General features: G+C 48.9%; 1 protein-coding gene across 1 annotated transcript in view; it reads right to left on the bottom strand.

Moving 5' to 3' along the window:
- LOC142577751 (nose resistant to fluoxetine protein 6-like) overlaps positions 1-18,846 on the bottom strand; it is an 81,482-nt gene extending 62,636 nt beyond the window's left edge. Inside the window, exon 1 of the mRNA XM_075687237.1 lies at positions 18,534-18,846. Coding sequence (XP_075543352.1) covers positions 18,534-18,846 — 313 coding nt within the window. The remainder of the gene's footprint in view (positions 1-18,533) is intronic.
- Positions 18,847-19,077: the final 231 nt, after the last annotated feature.

Here is a 19,077-nt window from a genome sequence, read left to right as displayed (position 1 = left end):
TCTTAGATACGAGACTTCGCACTGCTAATTCAGCTGACACATATGACCTCAAAGGCGGTTCGGTTTTCCGTGCGCTTGTATGCAGTTGCCTCAAAAAGCGAATGTTCCACAGCGAGTCAAGAAGCCTAATGCGCCAAATTGAATGTGATGATGCGAGGAAAGCCCGCGGAACGCTCGAAATATCGCTTAACTGAGAGACATGACATCGTGCGCCGCTATCTTCGCGCGGATTTAAAATGCGTAACGTATATTCTTCTATCAGTGAGTGTCTCGTTCATACCGTGCTGCTTTGTTCAGCATAGTTCTGCTGACTGCCAGATTTCATACACCGTCGCCTTTGTCCCCATTTAAAAATGCCGTGTGTTTGCCATTCCAGTGTTTTCCCTATTTCTTCTTCCAGCAGGACTTGAAAATTAAGAAGAAAAATATGAGAGCCTTCCTAAGCTGACGCTCGTTCACCTCTAATTTTTTTTAGCGCCTTGACTGCTGCTGTAGAACTCACTACGCACTTGCACAAGTTGTACAACGTTAGTTTCACCACAAATCATCAAAGGACTCTGGTGTTGCTCAAATTTCATAGAGCTATAATTCGAATTTCCGGGCCCATACGGCTGTCGTATTCAGAATGCCTATGAAAAGCTGTGGCTACACCTTATGTACGAAGCAAGTGGCGCAGTGAGCGTGTGTACTAAATGTCGGGCACATTGCCTCGTTCCCCATTTATCGCGTGTGTTGTGGCTTGTATGTGAAGCGACTTGCGCATAGATAATATACGTCGTTGAATACGAAGTGTGTTTAATTTACGCAGGCGAAAATTCAGCAACCTGCATAACTCGTCCACCTCCATAGGTGTTCGGGAAGGCAGCTTAGAGGGCATGCTTTCTATGTACAACGTCAGTAATTTCATTGCACATTTGCGTATTTGATCCATATTAAGCTTTTTCTTGATTGAAAATACAACGCCATCATTCGCTATTGATAAACAAGCAGTTAGCACCACGCAGGTGCTGTCAAAATCGACGACGCACGTCACGGACAGTTGGTGCAGGAAATTCGTTCGATCGCCACCCACCTTTCATTCGTATGTACTTTTTGGCATACCAAGGCTCGAATTCCTGCTGCACTGATCTATTGCATATTACAGAAGGAGAACTTCGCTATATTTATGTTCTTTGCTTTACCGGTTTTCTCCTTTCTTTTTCTTCCCGTCGCCCGAAAATATGTGTACATCGTGAAGCGCTCCCAAGCGCAGCGCGCGCTCGCGACTGTAACATTTCCTGACCTTTTCTTTCTCGCGAGGGAGAAAAAAAGACCGGCGTCCGAGCGGCGAATGCCCCCGTGGTACGTATATACGTGCGCCGGATTCTTGAAGGTAACCTCCCTCACCGGTCGCCGGTGTGTCCGCGACTTCCTTCCTGGTGTCGGCTTCCGGTGATCCGCCATCCTCGTATACAATTCGGGCAGCGCGCGCCCCTTGTTCGCGCGCGCGCGTGCGTGTTTTTCTTTTTCTTTATATTTTCCCTTCTCTGTCACTCCTTCCGCACTTATGGCGGGTAGCGAAGGAGTTGATAGGCGAAGGCGTGACGAGAGTTTCCCCGAAATAAACGCACCGCATAACTGGGTTAACGCCATCGTGCGTTGCTCAGAGCAGGTACCCGCGTGCGTGTGCCTTGTCCTCGCTCCTTCAGTGTGCGCGTGCAAGAATATGAGTGCGTGCGTATTTATTCGCCAGACACCCTCGCGTTTTTCGCTGCAACAAGCCAGACGAACTTGTCAAGCTCTCGTCGAGAGTATCTCAAGCGAAACTCAATACGTACTCGGCATGTGGTAGCGATATGTGCTCTTGCGCATTTATCATCTACCTTCTTCTATCTAGTGCCCTACACTAAGCTGCAAGCCACGCCGTATACAGAGAAACCACTTGTCTCGTCAAGTTACCCGGTATAATTTATCATTAAGCGTGACATTAGACGATACAGTTCTGCAGTAACGCAAGCAGAGAAATCGGTGGGGAATCATCGCCCCAACTGCATATGAAATAAGAGGCCAACAAAAAGGGCTTGTCAAGAACTCAAGAAGTTTCACAAAGCGCTAGAAATCTGCGAGACCATACACACAATGAATAGTAAAACAGCTACTTACATCAAGGTACACTGGATTCAAGGCCATGCTGCGAACCCTCACAACATTGATTGCTGCCGTCCTGTAGGCATACTGCCCTCCTAATTCAGATCTTCCGTCTATTCCCCACCCACCTGAACCCCTTAACTCACTGCGCGCCCGTAAAAATTTTCTCCGGCAGGACACACGCGCTCTTATTTCACCGTGTGTCTGCTCCCTCCCCATTCACGTTACTAGGGCGTAGGGAGGTTGTGCTTAGGAGGCTTCGAGCCGGGGTGGCCCTTACACCGGCTGTGATCTCAATGTGGAATTGGTCGCATTTACCACTGGGTGCTACGAGTCCATACTGCTCAGTCCCAGTAATGGAGGCAGGTGCGTACCACCTAATATGGACATGTGCAGACTTACAACCGGAACGCTCGCCTCTCCTACTGCAAGCCGGCCTCCGCTACAGTGTCACAGCCAGCTGCGGCCGCTGGATAGTTGATAATAGACTCCACAAAGCACTGCTTCAATTCATGCACAAAGCGGGCCTCACAGCATGCATCTAGCATACATACACACAAAGAATTACGCCGCAAGTCTTTATCGCAATTAAAAAAATTAATTCATCTAACTGTAACTCATCTGATAAAGAAAGTTAGATGTTGATCTGCTAATGTGTGTCGTGCCGTAAAGCTTCTATGACTGAACGAAACGGCGTTTATTATCGGACACTACAGATTACGTTCGCACTGTTTCGAACGAGTTGCGCTGCGCAATATTAGCTCACCAGCTGCCCGACCGATCGATCGACAAATTTCAAAAAGGATTGAAAGAATGTACTGCGGGTGCAGAGGGAAGGGGGGGGGGGGCTAAAATTATTTTATATCGACGCAGTTTGCATAAATCGGTTGTTTATTAAGCGACGTATCCAATGAATTTATGTGATGCCGTCTTCTTACTCGTTGAATAGAATATAACAGGAATAGGGGGAGAGCGGCAAGAAAAACTGCTTGGTTCGTTCGGATGAATAAAGAATACATGCGAGAGTCATGGCTGATTTAACAAGAAGACTGCCATCACAGTTAAAGTTTTCACTGTATGCAGATGATATGTGTACTTGGACATCTGAGTCTAATGCTCAACTACTTCAGATGGCACTGCAAGACGGCATAAATATCATTAACCAATTTTTGAGAGAAAGAGGAATGGTTCTATCACACGCAAAGACAGTTGTATTGCCCTTCACTCGGAGGCAGTTAAAAAATTTCATTCTTAATCTGGAAGGACATCCTCTAATGATTGTCGCACAGCATCGATTTTTTGGCATAATACTTGATATATAGGCAGCTATCCTGGCCACCCCACATAAAAAAACTCGAAAACGAGGTCAATGCCATAGTGACTGTACTTCGCAGACTTGCAGGCACATCATGGGGCGGATCAGTATCGTCCATGCTGACTGTTTACAATGCATTAATACGACAAAAAATTGCGTATTCCGCGCCCATCTTACACGGACTTTCCCACACGTCAGAAGAGCGACTTCAAAGACTTTTAGCAAGAGGACTACGCATATGTCTAGGAGTTCCACGAGCGACTTCTAGCTCTCTTGTAATAGCTGAGGCTCGCTAATCACCATTTCCAGTTATGCGAACTACAGAAACATGCCGACATTATTTCCCTCTTCAAACACAGCATAAAAGCCACCAATTGGCTCTAGACATAATTAAACGAGATGGAAGTTATCTTCATATAGAAATTCTAGAAAATCTTCACATATTGCGAAGAAATGAATTTTGGAACTCAGACGTCGAATATCCTCCATGGCTGCTTACACTTCCAAAAATCGAATTGTCATTAGACGGGATATTCAGAAAACGAGACATGTTCATTCAAGCTGCTCAACAACTAGCACTTTACCAGATATATATGCGGTATTCAGGATACACACACGCCTATACAGATGGCTCCAATACAGCAACCTCTTCAACTTCATCATTCATTATACCTCACCTCAACAAACAAGAATCATTTAAGTTAGCTCGTGCGACTTAGTCCACAACGGCTGAACTGTTCGCCATCCTATGTGCGATAAAATTTATATTGTCATTAAGAGAGGCACAGAATATGCGTAATTTTCAGCGATTCACAGGCGGCTCTAACATCACTCTGCAGCACAAAAGGGAAAACATTCAGTGATAGTATAATATACGAAACACTTAAAAACCTCACAAAGGCAAGCGAAGCGAAACATGCAATAGCATTCCTGTGGATACCAGGGCATTGTAGCATTCCTGGCAAGACAGCAGCCGATGAAGCAGCACGACAAGCACACTTCAAAGATGATGCGCTTCCGCTCCCAATATCAAAGAATGAATTACGCTGCATTACAAGGACAACGTCTTTCAAAATGTGTAGAAAAACTTGGTTTGACCAGAATTCTAAGAGCTCGGACTTATGTCATATTGATCCGTCTATTGAATTCAAATTTTTATTGTCATTAGACAGAACTATGGAAACCCTTATTCATCGATTAAGGCTAGGCACTACCTACACAAAGCATTTCTTACACATAATTGGCCGTGCGGAAACCCCCGAATGTGATTGTGGATTTGTCGATGAAGATATATATCACCGCCTTCTAGATTGCCCCACACCGCGACACCACCAAGATGCCGAATTAAATCAACCCTGATTAAATTAAACCACAGACCTTTCAGTTTAAAGATACATTTGGGTCCTTGGCCGACAACGTTCTTGCAGAAAAGCGCTTTAAAAGCACTAAAGACCTTTCTTGAAGACAGTCACGGTCATTGTTGGACGTTATTAACGCCTTTATTGTTAATTTCATTTCAATGTCGCTGTATATATGTATGTGTTTGTGGATTATGTTATGTTGAGTGTTCTGTTGTGACTATATGTGATAATGCATTTACACGATATATGTACCACGCGCTGACTAGAGACTGTGTTATTAGGCGACAGTATCGTTTGCATTTTCGGGACTTTTTTTTTACATAACTGTGGAGACATTTACCTTGTACATTGTATGTCTTCCTGTGAAAACGTTGCGTGACAAGTCCTGGTGCTTGTGTGAAAAGGCTATTTGATATGTAATCTTGAACCCTGTATGTTGTATGAAGGAACCATTCAAGAGATAAGGAGTAGCGGGCGCCTTAAATTGTGTGTCAACATCTTCTTATATCATATCAATAAAAAAAAGAACACATGCAGTAGCCTAGATGCGATGGTACCTTGAGGACAATGCGGCATAGTCGGGAAAGTACTGGAAATCTTGTATATACCGAAGCGCATGCTTACGATTGATGCTGTTATGTTGTCCTCCTCCGTACGTGAGTAAATGCAAAGGTGAGCTTGTTTATTAACTTATGCATTACTTCGTGCACATGTCTTATGTGCAAAACGTTTGGTGACAGTTCATGTTCGCAAGACTAGTGCGAATATATTCCTCGTGGTAGCGTGTATTCAACTGAATGTGATTATTTAGCGACGCATATAGCGTTCCGTGATGGGCCAGCGACTCGTTTACGCACTTTGATCATTCTGAAGCCAGTGAACATTTTTTTGTACTAATGGTTACTGCGAATAAGAGAAATAGTCATCAGGAACTGATTAACTGCCATAAGTAAAGGAAGAGGGGCGTCTTTTCAGACAATAGCAGTCCCCCTCCCCACCCCCCTCGCGAGCAGGTCGGCTATGTATAGTTCATGCGGAGTTGGAGTGCTACAAAATTGGCATAGAAGCGCCAGAACACAAGGAAAAACGGGCCGACTACCCAAGTAGGCAATAGGAATAGGCTGTTACAATGAGCGTTCACCAAGGTTGCTTTGTGAGAAAAGATAAAGCTGGCTTACGCTGCCGCGCCTTCCCTTTTACGAGATTTAGATAAGTGTGCTAGAACACGTTCCCGCTCGTGAAGTTCACAGCTGAGTTGAACGGTTAGTGTACACGGTCAAAACGAGCAGCTCAGAAGCACGCGGTCTCCGTCTGCTCCACGGCGCAATCAAGGTATATCCTTACGAACGTTTCCTGCACGGAGGACGCTTGCAGCGCTCGCTTATTTCGGCCGCCCATCTGATAAGTATACGAACGCCAGTAAGCCGCAAGGGGAGGCGCGGCAGTTGATCTCTCCCCGCCGAAACGAGCTGTTATTCCCATGGAAGTTTTCTGGGGTCGGTGGTGGCTTGTTAGCGGCGCCGGCTGTGCTATGCGGACGCATTTAGGTTGCTCGCACGTCCACTACGCGTGCGCGCGCATGCTACGATGCGCGGCCATTGCTTTGAGAAGAAACGCAGGAACCGTCTTTTAGTTGAGGGAAGAGTTGTTTTCTCTTTTCTTTTTATACCTTGCTAACGTGAGCACTCGTCGGGTCTCTCATCGTAGCAGCTCATCGAAATGTTCATGCCCCGGGCGCACTCGAGGCGTCCCCCTGTTTACGAGTGCCCGTAGCTGCAGACAGGGTGGGATCAAAACGTTCCTGGCGCCATGCAAGCTGTTGCGAAAAGGCGAGCGCTGCAGCTATTTCGAGAGCGCATGTAGCACATTTCCGCGTAATGAATCGAGGCGCGAGACGCCGCTGGGCGCGCGTCGAATAATACGGGACCGAGAATGACCGCTGGAAGCCGCACTGACGAGCGCCGCAGCTCGCGCGCCTTGAGCGAACTTGCGCGAGAGCACAAGTAGCCGCTCTGTAAGCACACCGAATACGTTGTGCGCCGGGAGGATTTTTCTTCTGTAAGAGGGCCGGTCAAAATTCTCCAGCGATTGATTGGTCAATCCGTTCTTTCATCAATACAATTCGTGCACCGTCCTACAGCTGAGGTGTGGGCGCGTGGTGCACGTACTTATGTGTATATATGACTTCTACCCCTGCACGACGTAGAGAGGGAGCAGGTAATATAAATACCCTGTTGTGTCCCATAACTAGTTCGAATAAAGACATGAAACAAAGCGTCATATTATGGAGGAGAGGGAGCGGTTTAGTATGGTCGACCATAAAGCTGTCGCCTCAAATCCACTGAGAGCCTCACCGCACGGGTAATCGGTTTGCATTCTCGTCAAAACGCAGTCGTGGTAGCCACGTAGGTACACATACTGACAGACATTGCTCCTGTGACCGCGTGCTCAGCTTGACAAACAAGCACCTGCTGCAGTCAGAGAGTCACGTCTGAAATGTGAGCCACCATCACTGCCGGATAAAAGCGTGAACAGTGTTTCGAGTTTAGGTTTTCCTTTTTTTTAACTTTTTCTTCATTTTATTTATTTATTCATTTTTTAGTAGGCTTATGGAGAGAGAAACCGCTTTTCAGCAAGCATAGGAACGTTGTGAGCAGTCTTGCTTACGCGGCGCAGATACACTTCAACAAGCTTGCGGCTTCGTACTTGATTGCGTTCGCAAAACAAAACGTTACAACACAGCCTACAAGTCTCCGCCGCTCCGTCCAAGAAGGAGAGAGATGACTCCATTGGCGCCGCTTTCCCGCTTCCGCAAAACCAATGGGACACGTAACAGCAATGCCCGGTCGACTCACGGTGCCGCGTGGCTCGCGGGTGATTTGGGCCAGACAGCAGGAAGGAAGCCCATAACACGCGGTGTTTCGCTCTGACGTAAAACGAGAGGCACAAAATAAAAAAATAAATAAAGGCCCGGCGGCCGGAGAGAACGTCAGCGCAACGTCAACCGTTGCCGCCACGCATGATCGGGACGGCGAACCCGTGACACTTCCGTTTCATCGCGAATCTCTTCTCGAATAACGGACGCTCGCAGCTTGTGCACCCTTCTGGCGCAGAAGAGATGATGATGGTACCCTTCGGTAAAGTGGCAGCTGGTGTCGGCTCCCAGGGTGTATCGCTTGTCTCTGGAAAGAATTCGCGCACGCCGCGCCTACGTCTCCACGCGAGATCGGGGCGTGAGGACGAGTTTCGGGCGAGCACTGTCACACATAAAGTCGCAGCCGCTCGCGGCTCTTTTTGTGCCGCGCGCTACACGGCTAGCCGCTGACCGGAAGCTGTTATTCCGGAAGCGTGGCATTAGAGACGCTTGAGCTCGATCGCGGCTCCCCGTGGACTTGTTCTCATTTGCGAGCAGCAGCGACGAGAGAGCTAAGGAGAGTTTCGCTCGCTGATGCGTTTCGGCTGTCTGCACGGAATCGTGGATCTCTGGTGCCCGCGGCGCCGCCGAGTGTTGACCGCGCGCCGAGGACGCGTCCCGTAGGAGCGTTTGTTGGGTGTCTGCGGGTTCGCGGTCGGGGAGGCCCTTCCCCCAACGGAAACGGTTCCATGTGTGATGGTGCGTGCATTGCCAATTAAGCCGACCTCAGTACATGTCGCAAGAAAATGAAATAAACGGCTAAAAATTATACAGAACTCAAACCGATGCGGCTCACTTACAAATGAGCCAGGTCGCGCGAAGGTGACTTCCGTTGCCAACACGTGGGAATGAGAATGCTGAGAGATATCCGGCAGTGTGTGTATTATGATCTTCTGTGCACATATGATGGTAGCGTCGAAGAAAACTTTGTCTGGCAATAACAAAAACAACCGTTTATATAGAGACATGCATGGGTGAACAAATAATTATGTTTCTTTTACTTAACGAAGACCAGGTGGTATTACAATAATGAAACAAAGTTACAGCACTAGAGTGGCGAACAGAAGGACCGGCTTACCAGTGGGCGTCCAACAACGCCGTTTGCGAAACATACACCTTTAAGATTGCTGCACGGGTATAGGCTGAAACATGGCTTTCTACGAAGTTGCGTAAGTATATAGCTAAGGTTGCGCACTTAGCATTCATATTGACCAACGTGTGACACCACGTAGCCGCCGCGTAAAATTCGTGGTAATGGCCACTGACGTGGCGGTATCTTCGGTGGCTAATACCAGAGTCCACGAGCTTTCTATAGTGCACCACCCTTGTGTTCGCTTCAAATTTTCCTGCAACCAAATAACTCCAGCCTCCGCAGAAATACGAGCTCAACGCAAGCCAAAAACACGTCTTGGAAGCGAAAGAAAACCGCCGGTACGAGCAACGCGTCGCAGGCCTCTTTAAGGCGATCGAGGATGCGTGTAGCGCGTACCCCATTTCTATTGAGATTTGATAGGACGTGTTTCAATGCCGAGTATTAAAAGAAGAGACAATTATCTGAGAATACGCTGCGGTGGGCGAGGAAGGTTCGCTACAAAAATACTCTCGTCCACAAGAAAGTTCCAAAGATAGCAGCCATGAAAGGCAATGCGATCTCAAAATGCGATCGCTCAGTACCCCTTCTCGTTTATTCTATACCAGAGCCTGCGCGGGCCGACCCGACCGACTGCATAAGTACACGCAGGGTGCCTTTGCTACTGCCGTTGCATGAATGCTAGTGCGGCGCCATATATGTTCTTTCTTTCTTTTTCTCTACGCCTAAAACGGATGTGTCGTCGTTCGTGATCAGCGTTTGAAATCCAGCGTGACCCACGAACGCGCGCGGCCGCTTCACAACCTGGGACGACGGTGCGGCGCGGTCCAGCCGTCGCGCTTGGCGCCGTCCGTTGGCGCCGCGTCCAGCGGCGGGTGAGCTTCCCGCCATCGTCGTGTCTACTGCCCGCGTGCGCGCGCTTTACGTGCCGTTCTTTTGTTTTCCCGTAAGCGCTACAACTGTTACCGGCGCAAGTGGAGCATTGGGCCAAGCGACATGAAACGGCGCGGAAAAGAGAGAGCGGCGGCGTGCTGGCATGCTGCGGCGCGTTCTCCGCTTCCTCTTCGGGCCCCGGCGTACATGAGGCGCTCGGGCTGCATGCAGTCGCGCCGGCCGGCACGGACGCGGCTTCGCCCAAGCGCGCGCGTGGAAGCACGCCGCGAAGGAGAACGCTCCACTCCTTGGGTGTTGGCGAGCGACGAATGTGTGGCCCGAGAAAAAAAAGTGGGGAAAAAAAATAAGCAGTGCGAAGAAGCGGTCGAGAGGAGGCCAAAACAAAACGTAAGTAGTGAGCCCAGAAGAAACCCCCGAGATGAAGACGTCAAGAGGGTCTCCGAGGTCATGTCTTGTACGCTTGTCTGCCCTCTACGTGGAACAATGTAATGTCGGCTTCCAGAACAGCAGGATACGTTTGCGATGGAGGCTAAAAGGAAAGTCGTCATGTGTGATCGACAAACACTGGGACTTCCGTGTAACGGACGATTGCGCGAGATTGAGAGCGAAATGTGTACTATTATAACTGAAGGACACACAGTGCGCAAGTGAGAGAAAACCACGCGGGAATAGCACTGTACCGCATGCTACCTTTTGTAAGACGCTAACGTTTGAAGGACTAGAATAGAACATAGCAACTTTACATATCAAGGGGATGACCATGCAACGAAGGTTAGGACAATAAAACGACCAGTGGCTCCAGTAGTGGCAGCCAACGTGCAAGAAACGACAGCCTCCATGGGAAAGTGATGTTTTGCGTAAACTAAGTGCGCCCGCTATACGAAAAAGGAGCCGAATTGACGAAGCTGTTCACTCGTAAGAACTGTTTCGCTGTCCCGAATGTGGATTCTTGTTGTTACCCGTCGAGTCGTTCTAGTGTACGAACGGTTTTGTGGACACCGGGCCGGAATTTTTACCGTGTAAATGCATTTTATAAACTGAATCACATGCTATATGCGTGGTATTTCACTGTCAAATTTGTGCGCCAGGAAGTATACATACGAATCCGAAACTTCAGGAAAGAGTGGAAATCACAAAGCCACGCAGACGTCTTTTCCCGCGTAGGCCTGGTTTTGGTAAAAACCAATGGGAAGAATTACAGTTTTCCGAACGCTATATGAAGTTCGAGGTCGTAACTGTCACCGCTCTATAAAAACGTGTATCATATCTACGAGAGACCTAGAAATGTGTACCATATCGATGTCTTCGCAACATAGTTGCAAAATCTAGCTCATATTACGTATAGAAAAATGCGCGGAACATTGATCGTGAGCGCAAACGTTGGCTCAAGTAGTGGATGAGCGCAAATTTCGCCGACATGAGATTGCTGGACGTGTTCACGAAACGTTTCTTTCTTGAGAACTCTATTTCAGCAGGCGGCCGGCTTGGCGAATTTTATCTTCGCTATCTCTCTTTCCCTCCCCTTACACTTTCTTTCTCATTTTATCTCCATGCAAGGTAGCTAACAATAGCCACTGATGGTTGACCTCGCTGCCTTTCTATAAATTCCCTTCTCCCCTAACCTCCCTGCCTTCCGTATATCATTTACCTCTTTCTCTCTCTGTCTTTCATGTTCGCTATCACGATGACTAGAGCCTGTTTTTGCGAACTGCTCCAACGCACGAACGCATTTGCAAGTGTAAGCCAGGATGTCCGGAATGCCTTGTCAGAAGAAATATGGAAAATTTGCCAGGCAAAGGGAGAAAAAGAAAGAAAGAAAGAGAGAAAGAGAGAGAGAGAGGGGTGAGAGAGGGAAAGAGAGAGATTAGAAAATACAGCACTGGGCGTAAATATCTCTAGCTCTGCTCTGAAACAGTGGCAGTTATGCGAGAGAGGCGTTTCCGGAATTTCATTCTTCTCTATCGTCCAGCATCATCAGCACAATCCATTAATTGTTCCGTGAAACCGTGTAATAAGCTAAATTTTACTATGTTCGAGTGGCAAGTGAAGGGGATACCTTCTATCGTATTCGACAGCGATAATGAATGTATAGAGCGTGGGGAAAAAAGCGGCCTGCATAAAACAACATGGCAAAGAAACGTAATTTTGGCAATTTCGACGAAATCACGTAGACATCATATTCCCAAATAGAATCTCTGGACAGATTAAGAAAGGGTTGCTTTGTATCTATTCTTCGAATCAGTCGACGAGAACGCCACGATGGACTCTATGCTGTAAATATTTTGTTTACAGGTTGGTCACGTTTGCGATGATACGAGCCAACTAGATCAGCGTGAACACAGCGCACGCATGGACTCTGGCCAACCGTGATAATTGCTTTGTGTTCGCGTAACAACAGAGAGAGAGAGAGAGAGAGAGAGCGAGCGAGGAAAGGCACGTAGGTCAACCACATGCGCAGTGAGATTTGCTAGCCTACACTGGGAAAAGGAAGTTTAGGGATGGAAAGAAAGAAAGAGAAAGAAAGAAAGAAAGAAAGAAAGAAAGAAAGAAAGAAAGAAAGAAAGAAAGAAAGAAAGAAAGAAAGAAGGGAGAGAGTAGTGAGGGTGCCACTTCATCCGGAGGTGCACATGGAGACAATAACAATTGGCTACTTAAGTCGGTCGACCTCAGGAATCGCGTCAATTTGCGTGTGTCGCTTTCTGAGCTTGTCATAGTGGTTCTCGTCATGGGGCTCGCGTGACGAGAAAAGCATTCACGTAACTTGAAGGGTGATTCATCTTGTCCCGTGGACACAAAAGCGTAACAGGGCTGGACTGAGCACGAACTGAGAGCAGGGGCAACACCGCAGTGTGGAGCGGGCCCTGGGTCGTCGAAGGGGTTGAAGTTGGGCTTAGAGGGTGGGACGTTTCGTGGGTTCGTACACGACTCTTTTCCAGAGCCATCGGACACGCACGAAGGCCGGAAGAGACTGCGCACCGCCTCTTCCGGTTCGTCCCAAAGCCGTGCACCGTCGTTAAAGCACTGACCTTTTGCAAAACGCGGCTTGGGTTGCCTGCCGCTTACGCAATTCAAGCAGCGGTCGTAAAAGTGCCCTTCTCGGCCTTTCTCCTGCTTTCGCTTCCGAGTCACACTGCAGGGAATGGCGCCCCTTTCACACGATTTCCGGAATTGCGTAACCGAGCTGTCCAAGAATACGCACGTTGAGATCGTGATGGCAGATAAGCACGCCCAGCGCAACGCGCTTTACACGGTGGAGAGAGAATGCGTGGAGAGAAAGATCGAACGAGCGTGTAGGTGCCATTTAGGCACGCCAACGGTGTCCGTGTGAGAGATCAGAACCCGAACGTCTCAGGGGAAGTCGTTCAGCTCTCCGGCATTCCGTTTCCTGTGCTGCGTGCAAGGGAGGGATGTCCACCTGCAGCCTTGCACCTGTTTGTTTCCTCCTCGTTGCCCCGCAGTTCGGTTCGAAGAAAGCTTCCTAGTGACGCTATACTAATGGCTGGGTACCACCTTTCGTGCATCTCTTCTTATCAGATGGACCACTCACTGAAATGTCGAATAAGATAAAAGCTTTTCCGCTGAAAACATGGTAGCTTACTCGGCTGTCGCAGTAACCACTGTTTTGTCAGAAATGTCAGAAAAAACTGCTTGGTCTTCCAAGTAGACGGTGCATTGTTTCTAGAAATTCACAAATGTTTTGCGGTGGAGATTATTAACGCTGGCGGGCATCCGCAGGAAGAATTCATATCTAATCACACGAAAAGTCGATTCACGAGCGCAATATATGCAGCGCAGCGAAAAAGCTCGGCCTACCTGAGAAGATATTTCACAGCGCAGAGAAAACCGAAGGATGTTTTACTTGCGCGGAGAGAACGTTCTAGACGCCTCCGAAATGAAAAGCTATTTGATGACATCTCTGTGAGCACGATGCAGGGAAGCTCCTGCGTATAGCGCGAGATACAGCACTTATGCGCGCATCTGTCTCAGTGGCCATTTGGCCAAGGAGGTGCACATTCACAACGGCATCGAGGGCTGGCGCCTTCCGACTCACGACCCTTTGGACGACGCAGACCGCGTGGCGCTTATACAGTCTTTGGCCGTCAAGCGTCATGTAGTATGGTAAGCTGTAAGGGCGCAGCATCCTGGCCATCCCATGAACGGCCACGAGTTACTCGTGGCGCACTGGGCGTGATCTCAAACAAGATAGGTCGATGCCGTAACCGCGGCTTTTGTAGATTGACGCGGTGATCAGCTTGGCTCACTCGCCCTCTTGACAGGGCCTTAAGACCTTCCTTGAAGACCGCCAGCCCTCGGCGTTGTGACGAGCGCCGCGTTGAGTGGCCGTTGGCACTGGGGTCGCTCCGGAGCAGCGGCCGCCGAGGGTGGCCCACATTTCGATCCGCTGTTTGTTGCCTTCGACTGCACGAAGGAGGAAGTCATTGTGGATGGAAATGCCTTTCCTGGAACGCTCCAAAAACGCCCAGAACTGGGTTGCCTTACGTAACGATTGTTTTAATCGTGGAGGGGGTAGAGCGCTCTCTCCGTCGGGGTACCGCCGTGTTGGCCCCCTCTCGGGGCCACTGAGGCCCCTCACTTCCTATACGAAGCACCGCTCGTTTTCTGCCGATGTGTGCATACGTGCGCGTGGCTCCGGGCCGCGCAAAAGCGCGCACTGCATGCATGGCGGTGACCGTCCTTGAACAACATGGCTGCTCAGAGATCGATCGCTCACTTTCGAAATGAGTATAGCGGAGAAGCGTGACCATTAGCGGACGCGCGCATCCACAAAAGTGACGATGCGGGCCGAGAGTGACGCGAACGTCCGCAGTAAGTGAGCTAGCATGCTGCCGCCGACTGCACACCCTGGGTACTGCGAACATCACCTGGATTCGTGTTTCTTTTTTTTTTTTCAGAGCAACTAAATGTACAGCAACGTGCAACAGAGTGACTACGTCGCTGTTATAACAGAAAAGAAAACATGCGCTTCATATATAATCACTACTTCACACTTAGGCCTCACCTCTTCTTACATAGCGCGACTGATCGTGAACAAAGGCTTCATACTGGGTTAGCTCAGTATTGTGTGTTGTTTTTCTGGGGGTTCTACGCGACAAAAAACACGATCTGATTATGAGACACCCTGTGTATTGGGGGACTCCTGATTACTTTTGACCCCTTTTGATTAATTTTAACATGCATATAAATTTACGTACACGACCATTATTGCATTTCGCCGCCGTAGAAATACGGCAGCCGCGGTCAGGATCGAATGCGCGACCACGAGCTGAGCAGCACTACGCCAGCCATTGTGCTACCGCGGAGGTGTCAGATCAGAGAGCAGGTATTGCAGGGAATGTGAACCGAGGCAAAAGCGCGGCCTGATGTCACGAGTATCTGAACGCATAAGATCTTTGCGCTTCTGGCGAAACTATATCAGGGTGTTTGTGAGGGGGGAGGGGGGGAGTCGGACAACAGCTCATCCTCTCTTTACTACCCCCCCCCCCCACACACACACGCAAACACGCACACCCATACATCGCCCCATCACGAGCAACTCAAAACAAACTTCGTGCCTCAGGCGAGCGGCTGGGAATTAAGAGTTGCGCTATGTTCCTCGTATACATTAATGACGACGAATTTCTCCGCTTACAGCCTAAATATTCCCTACAGTGTAGCGCACAGGCCACCTGTTTCCGAAGATTGTCGGCAGGGCAATGACCGCGTAAGGTTTTCGCACAACCCTTTTAAAATAAGCAATTTTATTCCTCTTATTTTCTTTCTTTAACTCACACTGTTGAAATTTCGCTAAAATAATGGTAATCATGAACAGAGGACATCGTATTTGTTCTTAGACGACGGGCTATCTTGCCCGCATAACGGCATTTGCAAAATGCCGAGCCAGACATCCTCGCTTACAGATGACGTAACATAACAGCTGGCTTTATGGCATAACAGGTGCGCCACTTCTGCTCAAAGTACAGCGCCGTCGAATAGAAGACTCTCGGCATTCATTAAATCCACTCGCCACGTAATATATTCGTAAGCGTTTAAAGACTACACAGAACTGCACGGCTGGTTGCGCGCGGCTCTTCCCAGCTGTGCCCCCGCACGCGTTCGCGAGTGCCGAGAAGCACAGGAGGAAATCCCTTTTCAAGGCAAAAGACTCCCGCTTCGCCTGCTTCGCGTGAGCCACAAGCTGCGATCTCGGTAATTTCGAGTGGTACGCACGTTTTCTTTTACCGGCAAAGACCGCTCGAAATGCCAACGCACGCGTGCCGTGCGCTTCGTGCGCGTATGTTTCGCTTTCACGACCTTGGCAGAAAGAACCGCGGGAGCCGCTTCGCTCGCACGCTCTCTATGCCAGCAGCAGCAGGTTGGTCTACGACCACCTCGATATACTATCGGGCTGTGAATCACATTTCCTGTACACAGGTGCAAAAATTAAAAAGAAATAATAATAAAACACACAGCTAACCACGTTGCGGGGTGGTGTGCATCTGGCCCATAAAGGGTGCTTTATCCCCACTTTTTCACGTAAAAAAAAAAAGAAGAAGAAAGAGAAGAAAAGGGCCTAGCCTAAATGTGGCGAAGAAGCTAACATGTCAGAAGGAGGGAAAAAGTAAGGAAGCGCTGCGACTGGCTAAGTGGTTTCCTTCAATCATGAGCAGGCATTCAGTGTGTACATTGCTCACGCAGTTTAAAGGATGTTGAGAGGACTATGCTCACTGCCAGGCAACAAATAGTGCGTGAAACTGTATGGAGAACAGATGGACAAAAAAAAAAGAGAAAAAGAAAGAAAGAAAATGACGAAAAGACAGCATGCGGAACAGTGAATCGTCGTTGCCAATGAATTATGAAGTTTCGGAGCGCGTGCCGTTAGCACACCAAAACAAAAAGAAAAATAATTCGATAAAAGAAGTACCAGCTTTCGTTTCTCTTAGATGACTTACACGCATTCGGTTTGAACGTATCCACTGAGTTAGCGGCCGAGTGCAGTAGGAAGACTGGACTGCCGCCCATATCCCTGTCTTAGCTTTATTGCAGACCTGAGGAGGTTCTCCGTATTGCTGACATCACGCGGTACTCGCACGACCTACACAGAGTACTACAGTAAAAAGGCGGGTGAGCAGTGAGGTGAAGCAACGAATTAACGTGCACGAAGCAATCGTGAAATAGCGACCGCACATTGAGACGGCTGACTGCATGCCCACTTTAGGGGCTGTTACGGCTCGACCCTCCTTGTTTATCTGTTGTTGTTGTTTTTTTCTGCGCCGAATGTGTACCTCGTTTTCCGCTATCATTCATCACGGACAGCCGAGCGCTCAACCCAGTCGTACCCAGAACGGGCTACACCCCGTGAAAGTCAATAGTAGCGGGAGGGAGTCGCTTTCTATAGCGAAGACGAAAGAAAGGAAACGACGTCCAAAAAAGGAGCAGGTGAAGGCGATCATTCTTCGTTAGTGCCAGGGTTACAAGGAGGAGATCACGCTCTCTTGCACCAGTTCACTGCTCCCTCTTTGTTCCCCTTTCTCCGCCCATCAGTAAATGCGAGCGTGTACGGTATACGCTCCGTTCTGACGCGGATGGAAACTGAGTGTCGTAGTGCCAGAATCTCACTGCATAAATTAGACATATTTGCGGATGCAGTTGGTGAGATGACAGGACGAAGAATTTATGTATTGAGCATGCGAATCATACTGGGAGAAGTCGACAGTTATGCTGCTCTTCATATGGATGGTCAAGTGAGCCAAGATGAATTTGCGGGGTTATCACGGGGTGAACATGTCCGGCGTGCCGTTACAGTGTCATATTTTCCAGGATATTACACTATAACGATGGCAACGCTTCACAAGGCAACGCTGCAAAGTTTTTGCAGCTATATATTTGTTCAAGCACCGCACCCCGTACACGGATCCGCTATAGAAATAAAGAAACTTCGGCATAGACCGGAGTGAAACGGACGTCCGTGCTTATATTTAATATCCTTCCGACATTACGCCTCGTGGCCAGCCAGGCGAACAAAAAGAAGGAAGAAAGGAACATTTATTGGAAGCAAGAGGCGCTGACCTAATGACACAGGAAATCAGTGTACCAGTATAGTGATCTCAAAATATTTTCCAGGCTAAGATTGCAAGAAACTCGGGACGACAAAGAAAGAACAAATGCTCGAGGTTATTTGCCTCTAAAGGATAAGTGACGTAGCAATCATTCCAGTAGCATACAAAATCCACAAAAACGCAGCCTGAAGGATAGAGACACAGGAAAAGTTGTTCTCTCTTTCTCTCTGTCTGTCTATTTTTGTTTTTTTTCACGGGACACCGCCAAGCGCGCAGACTTTTGTTTAAACCATTGGTAAAGCAAAAGCCTGCGTGCCCGGTCACACTACCTGCGTCTAGAGGATGTAGCAACGTTTATCAGCGCTCTTCTAAGAATTACGAACGTCTTACAGCAGCAACACTTCTGCCGTGCACAGAGCATTGAATGCACGCGAGTGCAGCTGTATATTTAAGGTGTAATGAAATTAACTAAAGAAACGCCACTCAGTCATCAGAGCATCAACCTTTTTTTTCTTCTTCTTTCGATTCATCATAGCCTAATACCCCAAGGATGTCTGTCATCTCTAGGTTTTTGTCCTTCTTTTCACTCAACAAACTATCACGCTGTGGTATAAAGCACCATCAGGTTCTCAATAATAAACAAACTTGTGTCTGTATCTCCGTTTGCAGCCTCCGTGGAGCCGGTCCGTGACCACGCGGAGACGACCACGGTTTACAAGCGAAGCAAACAGAGCACGAGGTTCCGAAGTCGTGACAAGCACGCGCGTGTACTCACTGCGTATGGCCCAGGGCTCCATGCGGCGTATGCCCAGCATGGTCTTGACGAGCGCGGCCGAGCACTCGCTGGACACGTTCGGGTCGGAACCAAACTGAGTGAACACGGGCAGCCCGAGTTTGAAGGCCTGTTGCACGGCATCGGCCACTATGGGCTCGATGTCTTCCACTGTGGACGACTCGGCTGACGCCGATGGGGCTTCCGTGCTGCCGACGCCGTCGGCGTGCTGCTCCTCGTCGGCCGCGGCCAAGAAAGCGCAAGCGGCGGCCAATGCAACCGCGACCACCACGACCGAGGACCGGGGCCGAGCCATCGCGCAAGCGTAACACACTGCTGTACTGGCCTGTGCCTCGCGAGTGACTCTTGGCGCGCCGAAATATCCGAGGACGCACTGCTAGCTGGCCGCCACGAGAAAGGGGCTTTTGACCGGCAAGAAAGGAGTGCACCGCCGCCGCTGCTCCTCACCCCCGCCGAAACCTCGACGTCCTGCTCCGCGGGGTGAAAGTGGAAGGAAAGACCGTGGACGGATTTCTTTGTATTTTTT

Source organism: Dermacentor variabilis, chromosome 1, assembly GCF_050947875.1.
Source record: "Dermacentor variabilis isolate Ectoservices chromosome 1, ASM5094787v1, whole genome shotgun sequence".
Taxonomy (NCBI): Eukaryota; Metazoa; Arthropoda; class Arachnida; order Ixodida; family Ixodidae; genus Dermacentor; species Dermacentor variabilis.
Note: the sequence above shows the minus strand (reverse complement) of the source record. Positions and strands in the feature narration are given on the sequence as shown.